The sequence below is a fragment of the Brassica napus genome, chromosome A2, assembly GCF_020379485.1.
Source record: "Brassica napus cultivar Da-Ae chromosome A2, Da-Ae, whole genome shotgun sequence".
Lineage (NCBI taxonomy): Eukaryota > Viridiplantae > Streptophyta > Magnoliopsida > Brassicales > Brassicaceae > Brassica > Brassica napus.
This window is the reverse complement of record NC_063435.1, coordinates 1,412,647-1,428,112: the sequence shown is the minus strand read 5'-3', so window position 1 is coordinate 1,428,112 and position 15,466 is coordinate 1,412,647. Positions and strand designations below refer to the sequence as shown.

General features: G+C 33.5%; 5 protein-coding genes across 5 annotated transcripts; 4 read left to right on the top strand and 1 right to left on the bottom strand.

Moving 5' to 3' along the window:
* The first annotated feature begins 1,212 nt into the window (after positions 1-1,212).
* Positions 1,213-2,946, top strand: LOC106363172. The gene is made up of 3 exons (XM_048748328.1): positions 1,213-1,474; positions 1,549-1,596; positions 2,382-2,946. Exons 1-3 carry the CDS (start codon positions 1,433-1,435, stop codon positions 2,850-2,852), a joined length of 561 nt encoding a protein of 186 aa, XP_048604285.1. The 5' UTR covers positions 1,213-1,432; the 3' UTR covers positions 2,853-2,946.
* Positions 2,947-4,536: 1,590 nt separating this feature from the next.
* LOC106367220 (zinc finger protein CONSTANS-LIKE 6) lies at positions 4,537-6,548 on the top strand. The gene is made up of 3 exons (XM_013806950.3): positions 4,537-5,335; positions 5,856-6,047; positions 6,204-6,548. Exons 1-3 carry the CDS (start codon positions 4,601-4,603, stop codon positions 6,231-6,233), a joined length of 957 nt encoding a protein of 318 aa, XP_013662404.1. The 5' UTR covers positions 4,537-4,600; the 3' UTR covers positions 6,234-6,548.
* A 26-nt stretch (positions 6,549-6,574) lies between these two features.
* On the bottom strand, positions 6,575-7,621 carry LOC106367221 (BAG family molecular chaperone regulator 2). Its single transcript, XM_013806951.3, has 2 exons — positions 7,270-7,621; positions 6,575-7,003 (listed from the first exon to the last, which is right to left on the bottom strand). Exons 1-2 carry the CDS (start codon positions 7,538-7,540, stop codon positions 6,792-6,794), a joined length of 483 nt encoding a protein of 160 aa, XP_013662405.1. The 5' UTR covers positions 7,541-7,621; the 3' UTR covers positions 6,575-6,791.
* A 1,524-nt stretch (positions 7,622-9,145) lies between these two features.
* LOC106429948 (early nodulin-like protein 1) lies at positions 9,146-11,127 on the top strand. The gene is made up of 2 exons (XM_013870719.3): positions 9,146-9,950; positions 10,070-11,127. Exons 1-2 carry the CDS (start codon positions 9,800-9,802, stop codon positions 10,354-10,356), a joined length of 438 nt encoding a protein of 145 aa, XP_013726173.2. The 5' UTR covers positions 9,146-9,799; the 3' UTR covers positions 10,357-11,127.
* Positions 11,128-13,996: 2,869 nt separating this feature from the next.
* Positions 13,997-14,670, top strand: LOC106367222 (30S ribosomal protein S13, chloroplastic-like). Its single transcript, XM_013806952.3, has 2 exons — positions 13,997-14,254; positions 14,341-14,670. Exons 1-2 carry the CDS (start codon positions 14,024-14,026, stop codon positions 14,506-14,508), a joined length of 399 nt encoding a protein of 132 aa, XP_013662406.1. The 5' UTR covers positions 13,997-14,023; the 3' UTR covers positions 14,509-14,670.
* Positions 14,671-15,466: the final 796 nt, after the last annotated feature.

The window sequence follows — 15,466 nt, the reverse complement described above, 5'->3', positions numbered from 1 at the left end:
CAGTATATAGTATTTTTAAATAATTTTCTTAAAAACTGCTGATTTTGGAAAGTTTCCAATTTTTTTGAGAAATGCTGTACATTTGGGTTTGTGATTTAGAAATTAGGATAACAAGAATATTTTAGAATAGATGAGTATTCTTTCAGAGTTTTTCATCAGTATATTGTATTTTTAATAATTTTCTTAAATGCTGCTATTTTCGGAAAGTTTTTATTTTTTGAGTAATATTCTAGATTTGAGTTTGTGATTTAGAAATTATGATAAGAAAATTATTTGTGGATAAATGAGTATTCTTTCAGAATTTTTCATCAATATATAGTATTTTTAAATAATTTTCTTAAAAACTGCTATTTTTGGAAAGTTTTCAATTTTTTGAGAAATGCTGTACATTTGGGTTTGTGATATAGAAATTAGGATAACAAGAATATTTTAGGATAGATGAGTATTCTTTCAGAATTTTTCATCAGTATATAGTATTTTAAAATAATTTTCTTAAAAACTGCTATTTTTGGAAAGTTTCCAATTTTTTGAGAAATAATGTACATTTGGGTTTGTGATTTAGAAATTAGTATAACAAGAATATTTTAGGATAGATGAGTATTCTTTCAGAGTTTTTCATCAGTATATAGTATTTGTAAATAATTTTCTTAAAAACTGCTATTTTTGGAAAGTCTTCAATTTTCCAAGAAATACTGTAGATTTGGGTTTTTGATTTACAAATTAGGATAACAAAAATATTTTAAGATAGATGAGTATTGTTTCAGAATTTTTCATGAGTATATAGTATTTTTAAATAATTTTCTTAAAAACTGCTATTTTTGGAAAGTTTCCAATTTTTTGAGAAATACTGTAGATTTGGGTTTGAGATTTAGAAATTAGGATAACAAGATTATTTTAGAATAGATGAGTATTCTTTCAGAATTTTTCATCAGTATATAGTATTTTTAAATAATTTTCTTAAAAACTGCTATTTTTGGAAAGTTTCCAATTTTTTGAGAAATACTGTTGATTTGGGTTTTGATTTAGAAATTAGGATAACAAGAAATACTTCCTTAGCTTTGATTCAGCTTCATAAAATGTTTTGCTTTTCTGTATTCTTCTTGCAGGTATGATTACTCAGGGTATGGACAGTAACTGGAAAGGTTTGTTTTGTCCTTAACAAACATATGAGAGTATTGGTAATAGCTATATAACTAATTATAATAATCTTTTTTTTTGTGTGTGTGTGTGACTTTAGCCGAGTGAGAGCCATACCTATGCTGATATCAAAGCTGCTTATAAATGTCTTGAAGAGACATACGGAACAAAACAGGAAGATGTAATCCTTTATGGCCAGTCAGTAGGAAGTGGACCTACACTAGATCTCGCTGCTCGGTTGCCTCAGTTGAGAGCTGTTGTTCTCCATAGCCCGATTCTTTCAGGTCTTAGAGTAATGTATCCAGTGAAGAAGACTTACTGGTTCGACATCTACAAGGTAATAAAATACATCATTCTTTCATGGATCATACACAGTTACAGTTGCATTTTTATGTTTTCTTTAATGTGCAGAATATCGACAAGATCACACTTGTGAATTGCCCGGTTCTTGTCATTCACGTGAGTTACATATTAACTCTCTCTATGCCTGCGGGTTTGGGTAGTTCAGGTTATTCGGTTTGGGTAGTTCCATTAGTTCGGTTCAACATAAATCTTACTGAATTAAAGTTCATTTTGGTATTCGGTTAGTTTGGTTTTCGAAAATTAGATTTTGGTTTAATTTTGTTAAAATTTCTCATAAGTTTGGTTAATTTCGGTTAATTTGGTTAGTTCAGTGTGGTATGGTTTCGTTATAATTTATTTTAAAGAATTCCAAAGCAACTGATAGCCGAACTGAAAACCAAACTCTTTTAAAAAAACTACTGACTCGAACCAAACTAACAAAAAGATTTGGTTCAGTCAGAGGCGTGCCTACAGTGTATTGAAAAAGGCATTGGCCTCAGGCCCCCGATTAATATGACTCTTTTTAGGGCCCCAAAATTTAAAATAATTTCTAGTATAGTGGTTTAGACTTATTTAAAAAAAAAACATTTCTACGAAAATTAATTAATTTATTTTTTGAATTCATGTATTTTTTTCTATATGACATAATATAACATATTTATGTTATAAACTTATTCTTTTACAGTATTAGACTTGTGTATTTGGTGAAAATAATATATCATATTAAAAAATTATTTTTATTACGATTGTAAATAAATTTATTTTTAAAACTTGCCTTAGGCCCCTAAAACTCTTCGCACAGCACTGGGTTCAGTTCAAAATCCCAGCCCTATCTCTCTCTGTTCTTGTTTCTTTTGTAGGTGTCTTTAACTCTCTCTGGTGGATTATTCATCTGGTTGCAGGGAACTTCAGATGAAGTTGTTGACTGTTCCCATGGAAAACAGTTATGGGAACTCTCTAAAGAGAAGTATGAACCGCTTTGGCTCGAAGGTGGTAGCCACTGTGATCTAGAACACTACCCTGAATACATCAAACACCTTAAGAAATTCATCACAACCGTAGAGAGACGTCTCTCCTCGAGGGCGAGCGCGTGCCTATCAGAGAACCAGGGCAGCGAGGTGGAAATGCCGAGGCAGAGCGTAGATAGAATAGAGAAGCCACCAAGGGAAAGCGTTGATAGAAGGGAGAAAGAGAAACCGCCAAAGGGTCCTTCGAAGAAGAGTAAGCTTAGAATCACTTTCGAGCAGCATTTAGATCGGTCGAGGAGGAGCGTTGACCTCCACGACAAGGCAAGGAAGAGCGTTGACCAGCATCATCAGATTGAGAGAGGGAGGAAGAGTGTTGATAGGTTGGATAGAGTACGGTCTGAATAAAACGTACAGATAATTGTTACAGATGGGTGTGAGCATCTGCCTTGACTCTTAAGCAAACAGCTGAGTTAAATTAGCCAAAATATTGGGTTTTTAATTTGGGCTTCCTTCAAACACCATAAGCTCTTTAAGATCAAAAGCCCAAAATAATGTTTAGAATTTGTTTTTATATCACGTGAATGTTAAATCATAGAATGAAAATCTATTATATATACGATACGGAAGGTGTCATCAAATAATGTCAGTAAAATGTTCAAGATGATTCTGTACTATAAATCACTTCACAAGTCATTGCTGTCGGTGGTAGCAACATTTACGATAAAACCCACAGTTCAAATGATACATCCCTCTTGTCAATCTATGATGAATTGGATTCGCATTTTTTGAAATTTATTTAAAATATCAATTCCACAGTTTACTTGCGTTCGATAACAGCGTGGAATAATAATAATGCAGATGCAATCCTCTCACGGAAGAAAAGTCCAAAGATATTATATCACCTCATATATTTTCAGCTACAGTGGCTCGAAAAATCTCATGTTAACCACGTTTGTCTTTTAGAGCACCCCATTAGTGAATCCCATGAAAAGTTCACAAAGTATTTTTTTATTATTATTTTTTTTTGGTTTGATTTTTGTTTAAAAAAAAAATTATTTTTTCGGACCAATCGCGGGCCGCCATGTGCCGTGGAACCCGCGTTACAGTGATGAACCAGGTTCACTGGAAAGAGGTGGAGAAAAACAAGTTCATCACTATTCATTATTTTAATATATTTTTTTTTTTTGGAATCTGTGTGAACCCCGCCCCCACCATAAGTTCAGTAATGGAAGTGCTCTTAGATTAGGAGCATCTCCAACAATGACACCAAATTTAGTGTTTTTGTATTATAAATTTTTTGTCATCTCTAAAATAACACCAAATTTTACACCAAATATAATATGATATATTATTTGATGTTTTCTGTTTATTTTTTTATATTTTATATTATTTGTAATTGATAGATAATTATTTATCACATTTATATTATTATTTATATTTTTTTACTTGTAAATGATGAATGATAATAGTCATTTAGTGATTTATTTTGAAAATAAAAATAAAAATTTAGTATTTTAATTATGCAAAAATAAATTTTTAAAATACAAATAATTCAATATATTAATATTTAATTACAAATTGGATAGTAATTGAACTATATTATTACATGAAATATAATAGATATACATTTTAAATATTTGGTGTGATAAATAGTGTTATGCCAAATTTAGTGTAATACTATTCACATTACACTAAATTTGGTGAAATGGTGTCAAATTTGATTTCTTGTTGAAAATGAAATTACATTAAATTTGGTGTTTTGGTGTCTTGTTGGAGATGGCCTAAGTCTAAGTCATATATATATTTTTTATGTTGGTGCCTCTAAACATAATAATATCCCAAACCTTTTTGAATTAAGATCCGTGAACTCTATAGATGTTGCCGTATCTGAAATGTTGAAAATAAACAAAAATGGAGTTTACTACGTAATTAATGCATAAATGTAATCTATCCAAACTTGTTTCCTCCCTGCACATCCAAACAGAATCCAAGATTACAATAGTTTAATCCAATTAACGATGGACACGTGTCCAAGTACCATCACAATCATCTTTCCTTTTCCCTCCACCTACATACTTTCTATTACAAAACAGAGAACAAGTTAATTAAGAGTGAGAGAAACACACACTTATACAGTGTAAGAGGGATCAAAGATGTGTAGTGAACCTAGTCCTGTGGTCGGAGAAGAAACGAGAACATCGAAGAGGATCAAGAAGAGGAAACACATAGCCATGGATGATAGCTCTCCTTCGAATCTTGAAACGTCTCGTAAGCAGATCAGAACAAAAACAAAGAAACCCAAGTTCCTCAGTCTCAAGCTCGAACTCAACACGTCTCACGAGATCGACGAGAGTCCCGAAACCACGACGAACAAGAAGAAGCAGAGCAAGACGAGAGGAGGTGCTGAGAAGAAGAGAGTGGAGACTGTGGGAGGAGGAGAGAAAGAAGAAGATCAATACGACACCGTGGCGGCTTACCTCTTCAACTCCACCACCGACAACAGCACAATCTCTTCCATCCACGATCTGCTCCCTTCCTCCACCGCCGATGTAGATTGCGGCGGCGAAGGAAGGGACATGTCGCCGTACGACATTAAAGAGCATGGATCAACGTCTGCTTCTTCGCTTCTACGGACGGCGATGAGGAAAGGAGCGAGCAAGGAGGAGACCACGGCGGAGCGGTGGGTGAGTTATTCGGAGGTTGTGGACGAGGTGATGAGTCGGAGCGGAACTCCGCGGTGTTGCGGCGGTGATGGAAAGGACGGAAGGACTTCGCTGGCTCTGAAGCTTGATTATGAGGAGATCATGGAGGCTTGGCCGGATAAAGGTACTCTTTATGTCGACGGAGAACCGCCGCAGACGGTGCCGGACTTGCATGCGTCTACGTATGTAAGTAAACATCTCTTTGTATCATGTTTATATATCGTTAATTAATGCTTATAATAGATTACTAATTAAGTTGATATAAATTAAATCGTAGTTAATGCTTAATGTGACTAACATATTAAAAGCGGTGAAATTTTTTGATGTGGTCACGAGTTTTTTCTTGAAACTGTAATGATGATAGCCTAATTAAATTTATTACGTTGAAAGTTTTACCATAATAATTAAAGCTTTGACTATAAACTGAAAATGTAACTGCATAATGATTTTTTTTTTTTAATTCTGTAACCCTAGTAAATGATAATACTTGTACATGTTGATTTTCTACATAACTGTTAGATTGATAAAAACATTTGTCAAATCATGAAACCGATCGAGCTTCATCAAATCATATGGTATATACATGACAAATGTACCCAATTGTAAAATATTGTATATTTTGGTGATCGTTGTTATCGTCAAAATTAATCTAAGCTGGATAAGAAAGATTTGATACTAGGCAAGTGTGTGTTTGATGGTTGTTTAGGTGGTTACCGGCGGCGGAGAGGCAGGGAGTTTATGGACTGTGCCGGAGATGGAGACGACGGAGAGTTTATGGAGAGGGCATAGAGAAGCGAGCTTGCTACGGTATAAAGAGAAACGACAAAGTCGCCTTTTCTCTAAGCGGATTCGATACCAAGTTCGTAAACTCAACGCTGAGAAACGTCCTCGTGTTAAAGTAAGTAAGCTTCCCTTCTTTTCATTTCAACATTTTACACACCTTGTATAAACATGATGGCTATAGTAATATATGTAAAGATCGAGAACTAGATTGGGTTGGTGCGTGAAACTGCTGGTTCTAATTAGGTATTGGTTTTGGTTCATCATTTTTCAGGGCCGGTTTGTGAAGAGAGACGATTTGTAAACCACTAATAAACAGATGGTTTAGACTTGTGGTTTGTGGACATACTAGTCTTATAAAATAACCAATTGTGGCGGATATTTGGTACAATAATGTTATTTTGTAACTTTTTGAGAAGTTAAGGCCATAACCGGAGTATACCGAGAAATGAAAGGTGTTGGTTTGTATAGGGTCTTGACCAGCTCGGTTATGCGGAAGTTTCGGTTTGTTTGCCCGTTTAAGTTCAATTAGTAGAAAATCAACCAATTCGCAACACATACGAATAACAATAATGGTAGTGGATATCCTCAATTGAGTACTTCATATTTGTTGTTTTCACTCTTCAGCATGTAACTAATTAGAAGTAAAAGAAAATGATCAAAGTACGTAACACTCTGACAAATATATTACAACATGTAAACATATTAGTTTTACAACTTCGAAATGGAACGACTACATGGAAAATTTGTATAATCAATAGTGCATTGTGCATGAAAATTCTATCTAGTTATTATTCTTGGCTGGTTTTATGTTTCGCCAAGAAGTTAACAAACAATTAATTTGACAAACTTGTTTAGGTGTTTATACGATTATAGTAGGGCAAGAAGTGGAAATGTTGTTAAGAAGCTTTTTCTCTTTGAAGGCAGGATCTTCTAACAACAAGACTTTGTCTTTTTCTCCGACACCAACCATGTGTAGATATTCATCATCCTCTCTTTCTTTTCCTTTAAATAATAGCCGTTGTTGTTTTGGCTCGAGACCAGTAAGCAATGCTAGTACCATCTTAAGTTCTCCTGTAAATCCACAAGTATAAATCAGTTGCAATGTCACAATTTTTTGTATGATTTGGACTTTTTTCATTAATTTATATTTCATACTTTAGAATGACTTTCTAGTTTTTTAAATAAGAAAAATTATAATATAGTTTCAAAACTTTTTGTAATTCTAATAAACTATATCTATTGTAAACCCGCATATAGTCTATTAAATCTTTTATTGTTATATAAGTCTACCAGATGTACCATAAAGATTCAGAAAAGTTGAGAGATGAGAAACTTACCAAAGGTGGAGGTGGCTTCAATGGAGAGATCATGAAAATGAGCAAAAGTAGAGACTCTTATGGAGATCAAGTCTTCACCAATGCTCTCTTGTCTCTTTTGAACAAGCATACCTCCTGGCCTGAGTTCCCATTTGATCTCATAATTGCTGCTGCTACTATTGTTGTTATTACCAAATCCTTTTTGTTGTTGATCTTGTTGTGTGCCTTTGTTGTTGGTTCTTTTACCAAAACCAAATCTAATGCCAAATCTCTTGGATTTGAACTTCATCATCCCTTTTCTGATTTGATTTCTGTGGAGTTTTTTTTCTCACTTATGTTTTCTCTCGAGCTTTGGGATACATAGACATGGAAACATTTAAGTGGTTTATATAAGAGACAAGAGGTCAAGAAAAGGACAAAACCACATACATACTTGCATGTGCAGTTGCTTTTACAATTACAAGTCTTCCTCTTTTAAATATATTTTGTTTAATGTTTGTAACTTAATAATGTAGAGCCGATTAATATACAATAATAAAAGCCATGAAAGTGTGCCGACAATGGATAAATCAGATTTCTATAGGATTGATTGGGACTGTTAAGAGGAGAGTTTCAGCACATGGCTGATGGTTCGACTGATAATAAACAATGTTTCCTTGATTGAAGGGCCAAGCACAAAAATGTAAACAACAAACAATCGAAACTATAGTATTGTTAATTAATTAAAAGCTAGTATGGGTAGGCTTTGTTTTATCTAGGAATTTCGGCGTGCCGACCTTGTTGTATTAAAGTTTATCTCAGTTTGACAAATTATTTGCAATACTTTTTAAACATATTTTTGCATTAATTTATTGTCATGGATATACTATTGTATATTGAGTTTAGAAAAAGCATACAAAGATTAATCATATACCTAATCAAGTAGAACGAACAGTAGTATAATTTGTTCTTTAATCGCAATCAAAATGATTACGTTTCTTGGGTGAACTTGAATTTTGGTGTAACGATCGCCATGTGGTAGGGTATTTAGGAAAATTAATAATGCAAGAAAGAAAGCCTTTTGAAATAACGACAAATTACCAAATTATAAACAATAGCTTACTGATGAGTTCAAGGTTAATTATAAGAAAATATCATTGTGTGAGTTTGTATATAAATATGATGAATCTAAAATAAAATCTTCAACAAGATATTTCTTATAAGAGATCAAACAACTCAGCTTATAACTACAAAAGATTTCCCAAATCTGATTATGTAATTGGTAACAGTTATTAGTGGGAATATCATCAATCATTACATACTGCAGTCCGCAAGCCAAATTTTAAATCATTTTGCAACGTTAAAGTTCTGTGTGCCAAATTGTGAATTTCATATAAAATGATACAGGATTGTAAGTGATTACAATAAGTTAAAGCTATCTAGAATTAACCTTGGCAGAAAAGAATAAAAACAAGGTTAGGTCTAGTCCATTAATTTCCATTTCCACGAGATACTTTACTCATACGTCATACGTGAGCCACTGATGCATGAGGTCGCGGAATCTTATGAATCATGAACCGAAATTCAAAACCGGGTTGCATCCAGTTTCTTGTGTTGCATGAAAGTAGAATCAAAATCTTAACTAGAATTTACGTTAACTACCAGATCACCGCCTCTTCGTACGTTACGTTATTATATTGTAGATTTTCAATATAAAAACCAAACCTTACATACACATGTATGTATGTGATCATGATTAAGTGTCTGATTATCAATGGACAAGGTGATATGACATAGCAACATGGTGTAGTAGCTAGAAGACGGTATTTGAGATATGGTGAATCCACATTTGTATTTCTCCTCTAACAAAATTGATCCACCAACATGGTTGCCCATCATAATTATCACATAAAATTATAGAGTATATGCAACATTTATCTTATGCACACAATAATGTGTTTGTGGAACATTTTCTGGATGTATTATTTATATGTCTATGTTCATGGGTCAGACATATTTATTGGAATTTTACTAAGGAACATATATCCTTTGTACCCAACCTAAGCATGGTCTTCAATGCATTATGCATTTCTGTACATGTGGAAACTTCTAATTATGTTTCCGCTGAATGATAGGGAAGCAATTCAAAATATCATTCTAGTTATCAAATTTAAAATTTTGGAAAGCAATGCATTTGTTTTGGTAGCAAATTTTTTAATATAAAATAAAAAACTTGCAAAGTTACTTCCATGTAAAACTGATTTTGTATTGGATGTCGACATTTGTGCAATAGCAAGAGCACTTGCATTTGTGCGAGTATCTGATTTTGTTAGCCATAAACCAAAGTTGAACCGGGCTTTAACCGGACAGGACAAATACTCTAACTGATTCAGAGTGTATGATCCTCCTCTGTTCCCGCTTGTTGCATTGGCATAACATAACCAACCACTAACACTTAACTCCACTATCTCCCTCTCTTCTTGTAACCAACTCGACTCAGTTATTTATAAAACCCTTAACTTACTAAACTCCAAAACCAGTTGATCCATCATCGTTTACTCATTCTAGAAACATGTTTTTTTGGCTGGTTACTTTCTTAATGATTTCAGATTCTGTCTCTTCCCTTGAATACAAACTCCATTGGGAAGTTCCTCCTGCAAATGCTTCTACAAGTTTCAATGATTGGGCTTCCAGTAAACGGTTTCAAGTTGGAGACATCATTCGTAAGTATACCTAAACCCTCAAAAAGTTTCCATCTTATTCACATCAAACTTTTATTTCTTTTTTATTTTTTATTTTTCATTTTTTATTTGTTTCTTGTTTGGTTCTACGTGGTTAAAAGGATTTAAGTACAAGAAAGATTCGGTGATGCAAGTAACGAAGGAGGGTTACAAGCAATGCAATTCGTCGCACCCGAGGTTCTACTCGAACACGGGCAAGACCCGATTCATGTTTGATCACTCAGTTCCTTACTATTTCATAAGTGGAACGTCGGGTCACTGCGAGAAAGGTCAGAAAATGATCGTTGAGGTCATATCTAACGACCGGACCACAACATCTTCTGCTCCTCCGGCTACAATGGTTGTTTGGTTCTGTTTCTTCAGCATCACGTTATATCTTGTAGCTTAGTGCCAATGTTAGATTTAACTAAAACGTATATATTTTGCTGCTTCTATGAAAATTTCGTATTCTTGTTGTTTTATATTGCTAGTTGCTTGCTTTTTTGTTTTTTCTTTTCTCATTTTGTGGTTAGCGCTCCGTTTTCTAACAGACTAACACACCAAGTTGAGTAACACTAATCAATTAGTACTATATATTTTGCACATACAAATGTCAAGTCCACTAATCCAGACCATACACCAATGTTAAGCTTTGCGACCCAGTCCTAATTCGATGGGCTTATTTCGCCCGCTTTATGTTGTCGTACTCGTACGATCGTACCTTTCTAAATTTATTCGAAATATACAATAGCTTCCTGGAATTTACAAGTTTGGTATTCTTATTATTAAAAAAAATTATCCGCTTACAGTCAGACTTTAGTTAAATTTAATTGCTCTAAATTTTTTGTCAGTAGTATAATTATAAGAACTAGGTAAAGAACCCGTGCGATATCGCACGAAACCAATTTTATAAAAATAAATAAATTATATTTTCCATTAAAAAAAACTTTTTAGAAAAAGTTGTTACAACTGATTTCGAAGAAATACGTGTATTACATAAATATATTGCATGCAGTTATACTTCTCTGTTGATAATATATTTATTTTGCATTAGTAATTTTGTGCTTAACTAAAAATTTGGGGCTAACCGACCAAAAAAAGATAGTGTGAAATTCAGAAGATACAAGTATTAATTATATTATTTTAAATATGTAATATTATCAAATGAATTAAATTACTCAGCAAATATAATACCAGATTATTTTTATATAATTTAAAAGATTATTTAAAATGTAGATAAATATATATAAAGTAAATGAAAAAGTATTTTTTGAAAAAACTATGCAATTTTTAGAATGATAAGACACATCCTTAAATATTTTGACATTCTTTTTGAAGTAATAAAATTTTCTGATATTATATACATTGAAACCTCTATAAATTAATAATGTTGGGACTACACCAAAACTATAATTTTTTTATCAATTTATAGAGATATAAAATTTATCGATATACTAATTGAACCAAAAATTCAATTTGAAACTATAAATTATATTAGTTTATATAGATTTTTAGTGTATATTAATTTATAGAGTATTAATTCAAAGAGGTTATATTGTATACAAGGAAAATGTTTCTCTTTCATATCTTACATTACTCTATGTATTATGTGATCCGATACGACCTTAGTCAACAAAATAATATATTTTAATTATTTATATTTTTCGTGATGTATCATAATCCCAATGAAAATAAAATTGCAGCTAACCAAATATTCGATTTTGTTTTAGTCACTGAACTGAACATAAATTTAGATTAAATAGAATCAAAATCAAATGCAATATCAATTATAGGCCCACTAGAATATAGTCTTACGTTTTAGCCCATAAGGTCTAACTTTATCCTGGATCTTCTCTTCATTAACTACGATGGGCCTAAAGATCGAACAGCGAAAATGGATCACGCGGTACGTCAAACGTAGGTTTCTGACTTACCATGCAAGAGCTTTTCCCTTCCCCATATCAACCGGTCATTAACCGGTTAATTTGTAGTCCAAATTTGATTTTTTTCAAATTGTATTTGAAGTTCTGTTATTATGACTATTGACTAGTTTGTACATACAATAATTAATTTATATTTGGTCGAAGTCTAACAGAACCGGGATGAGCTAAATCTAAATGGACGCCTAATCAAACCGGAGCAATTTGGTTTGGTCAAGACACGTCCATCGTTGTGACGAATAAGTAATACCTGTTCCAGAACATAAACGAAAATATAAATGGGTGTCCACTAACAAATTCATTCACATCACCATGTTCGCGTCTCTGTCTTTACAATTTTTTATAAATGTCTGAGAAACAACATGTAATGATAACGACGTAATGATCGTCTCAACAGCAAGATTCATTCTTATGCGTTGACATTTATATCCACTAACCATTGTTTATGCAACCCCTCTCTCCAGCTCTATAAATTCATCAAGTTCATCTGATGATATATTCCACAGAGAAAGAAGCAAATAAGAAGACGAAGGACACGAAGAACTAAAATGGCAGCAAGAAGTTCTTTGGTCCGCTTTGCCTTCGTCTGCATTGTCTTGGCCGTGTTGGTCATGACTGCCGAGTCACACGCCGGGCACCACCATGGTCCGGCTATGGCCCCTGGTATGGCTCCGATGCCACATCATCATACTCCGGCTCCGGCTCCAAGTGGTGCCACTTTCTCCGCATATCCTCAGCTCATCGCTACCGCGTTGGTCGGTGCTTTGTCTTTCGTATTCTGAGATGTGTGTTGCATTCTTCCAACTGTTTTCTCTCTTGAGTGTTTTTTTTGTTCCATGTTTTCCTTGTTTCTTGAAAGATTGTGATGTTCTGTTTCTATCATAATAATTCCTATCGATAAATATATGTATCTCTATGTTTTTTTATCATATATATATTTTTTGCTGTACGTTTTTATCATATTTTCCTACTCTGATTCATGACAAATGACTCTCTGAGTTCATACAAAAAAATGACTCTCAGTTCAAGTTTAATTGGAATAGATTAATGCATCCCAGATTGTAGTATACATGTGATTCTGTTTTATTTTGTAGTGATGAATTAAGCTGACGCTTGACATCACAAAAATAATTTAGTATATAAAAGAATTAATCACACGTAAAATAAGAACATTTGTAGATCTAATATGAATATTAGGGCTGTGTATAATATACCTAGTCCTAAAAACTGACCCAAAAATCAAAGTACTGAATCACAAATATCTAAAAGGGTCATTTTATAAACCCCAAAAAACAGAATCCGACCCACACCGAGAACCGAATGAGTATCCGAACATATAAATATATATAAAATATTATTTATAATTATTTTTATACTAATATTAATATCTAAAATAAAAATTATATATCAAATATATTAGTTATTTTGGGTATTTATAGATAAAAAATATTTTTGATACAAAATATCCAAACAATAATTATATTCATGGTTATTTTCGGACAAAAATAACCAATTTGAACCATGCATATTAAGTATTTTTGGTTTTATTATTTTGTAGATAAATTTGAGTAGTTTAAATATAAAATATCCGAGTTGAATTAATATTGGTTACTTCGGTTAAAACCTGCCTGAATTCAGGAAAACCAGACTCAAACTCGACCTGATTTTTGTAATATCCGAATAGGACCATGCTTAATGAAAATATCTATGCTAAAGAGTATTTTCAATTTTCTTTTGGGATTCTTGGGTATATAATTGTTGTCTATCAGTCAAAATCCAAATCTCTCTTGTATTTTTTGAACATTATTTAATAAAATTCACATATTTATAAAATATATTACGGAATGGATTTTTTGCCTAAACAAAATGATGTAATGCATGCCTTAAACTATAACAATGGGCATGACTCAAGGGTGCAATTCATGCGTGTTGTCCTCCCTTGACTTTGCATCTATTCATTTACCATTTTCATTCAGTCTCTCTCTCTATCTCTATTCCCAACTCTTTTCGCCCATTTGTACGTATTTCTTTTAGGTCTTCCAAGCTTCTACGCAGGTTAAATACAATAGAAAACTGAATGAAAAACGAGCTGTAAATACTTATTGGGCTTTCTACTCAGGTAAGTTTTGTGTTGAGATGCAGAAGCAGAGTCTAAGCATCAGATGCGCACGTGTCGGAGGCGTGGAGATTCCGAGCAACAAGAGGATCGAATACTCTCTTCAGTACATTCATGGGATTGGCAGAACTAGAGCTCGACAGATCCTCGTTGATCTTCAGATGGAGAACAAGATCACCAAAGACATGGCGGAGGAAGAGCTCATCGTTCTTCGTGATGAAGTCTCCAAGTACATGATCGAGGGTGATCTGGTATATTTGTTTTTTTTTTCCAGCACGTAGCAAATGTTCATTAGGCCATTGAGAAATTCATTTGTGATATTTTGTGTTTTGTGTAGAGGAGATTTAATGCGCTTGCTATCAAGAGGTTGAAGGAGATTCAGTGTTACCGTGGAGTAAGGCACATCCAAGGGTTGCCATGTAGGGGACAGAGAACTAAGAACAACTGCAGGACTCTTAAAGGTAAGAAGATTGCAATTGCTGGCAAGAAGAAGGTTTCCAAGTAACCAACCAACCAACCCGTCTTCTTGTTCTGTACTACTCTTTTTATAGTTTGTCTAGTTTCTCTGTTTTTAAAATGTGGTTTTGTAATCTCTCTGGGACTTGGTTTGAATTGAGCCTTTTCCAGATTATATCTTTGTTATTACTATTGTTCATATCTTTCATCATCCATCATCTTAAGTCCAAACAAAGTGGAAGATAAGATTCCAACATTGAAGAATAGTCTCGCTGGATTCTAGTGTTTTCTAATGTCAAAGATGATGAACTCCAAGATCTTTATGTCAAACTAAGAGCAAGTCCATTGGTAAGAACCCATAATGGGTTCTAATCAATAATTTAGTAATTAATTTAGTGATTTGAAAGGTTTAGAACCTTTGTTAGTCTAATTTAATTTTTCATCCTCCAATGGGAGAACCTCATTGAGGTTCTTAATTTTTTTTTTTTAAATTGATTAAGGTTCGGATACATACATCTGTGTCATAAAAACTCAACATTAAGATTCATCTCTCTATCAAATTGATTCATATGAAGAAGAACTTACAATGGTAGGTCCAGAAGTGTATTCAAACTCCTCAGAGATAGGTTTCTTCTTGGTGGAAGCAGAAGCTAAAGTGTGCATCTTGGTGTCATCGATCACTTGCACATAAAGATGCTTGTTCGAGCGAAACACGCACATCCTTGGCCTCTCCGCTGTACCGTTAACCTATCACGAGTTACAGAACTCATATAATATACAAACACAAATCACCAATTTCTGACATTGCCATAAGACTAAGATGGTGTTTATGTCAATCACCAATTTCCCACCCGTAATCCCCCGCCCTTTTATTTAAAAGAAAAAACAAATGAGGCAGAACCTGTGTCCGAGGCAGTTGAAGTCATATCCTCTCTTAGCAGCCAAAAGGTGTACACGGTGAGGGAAAGGACCACAACCGTTGTCAAGATCGCTGACTCTAGAATCAC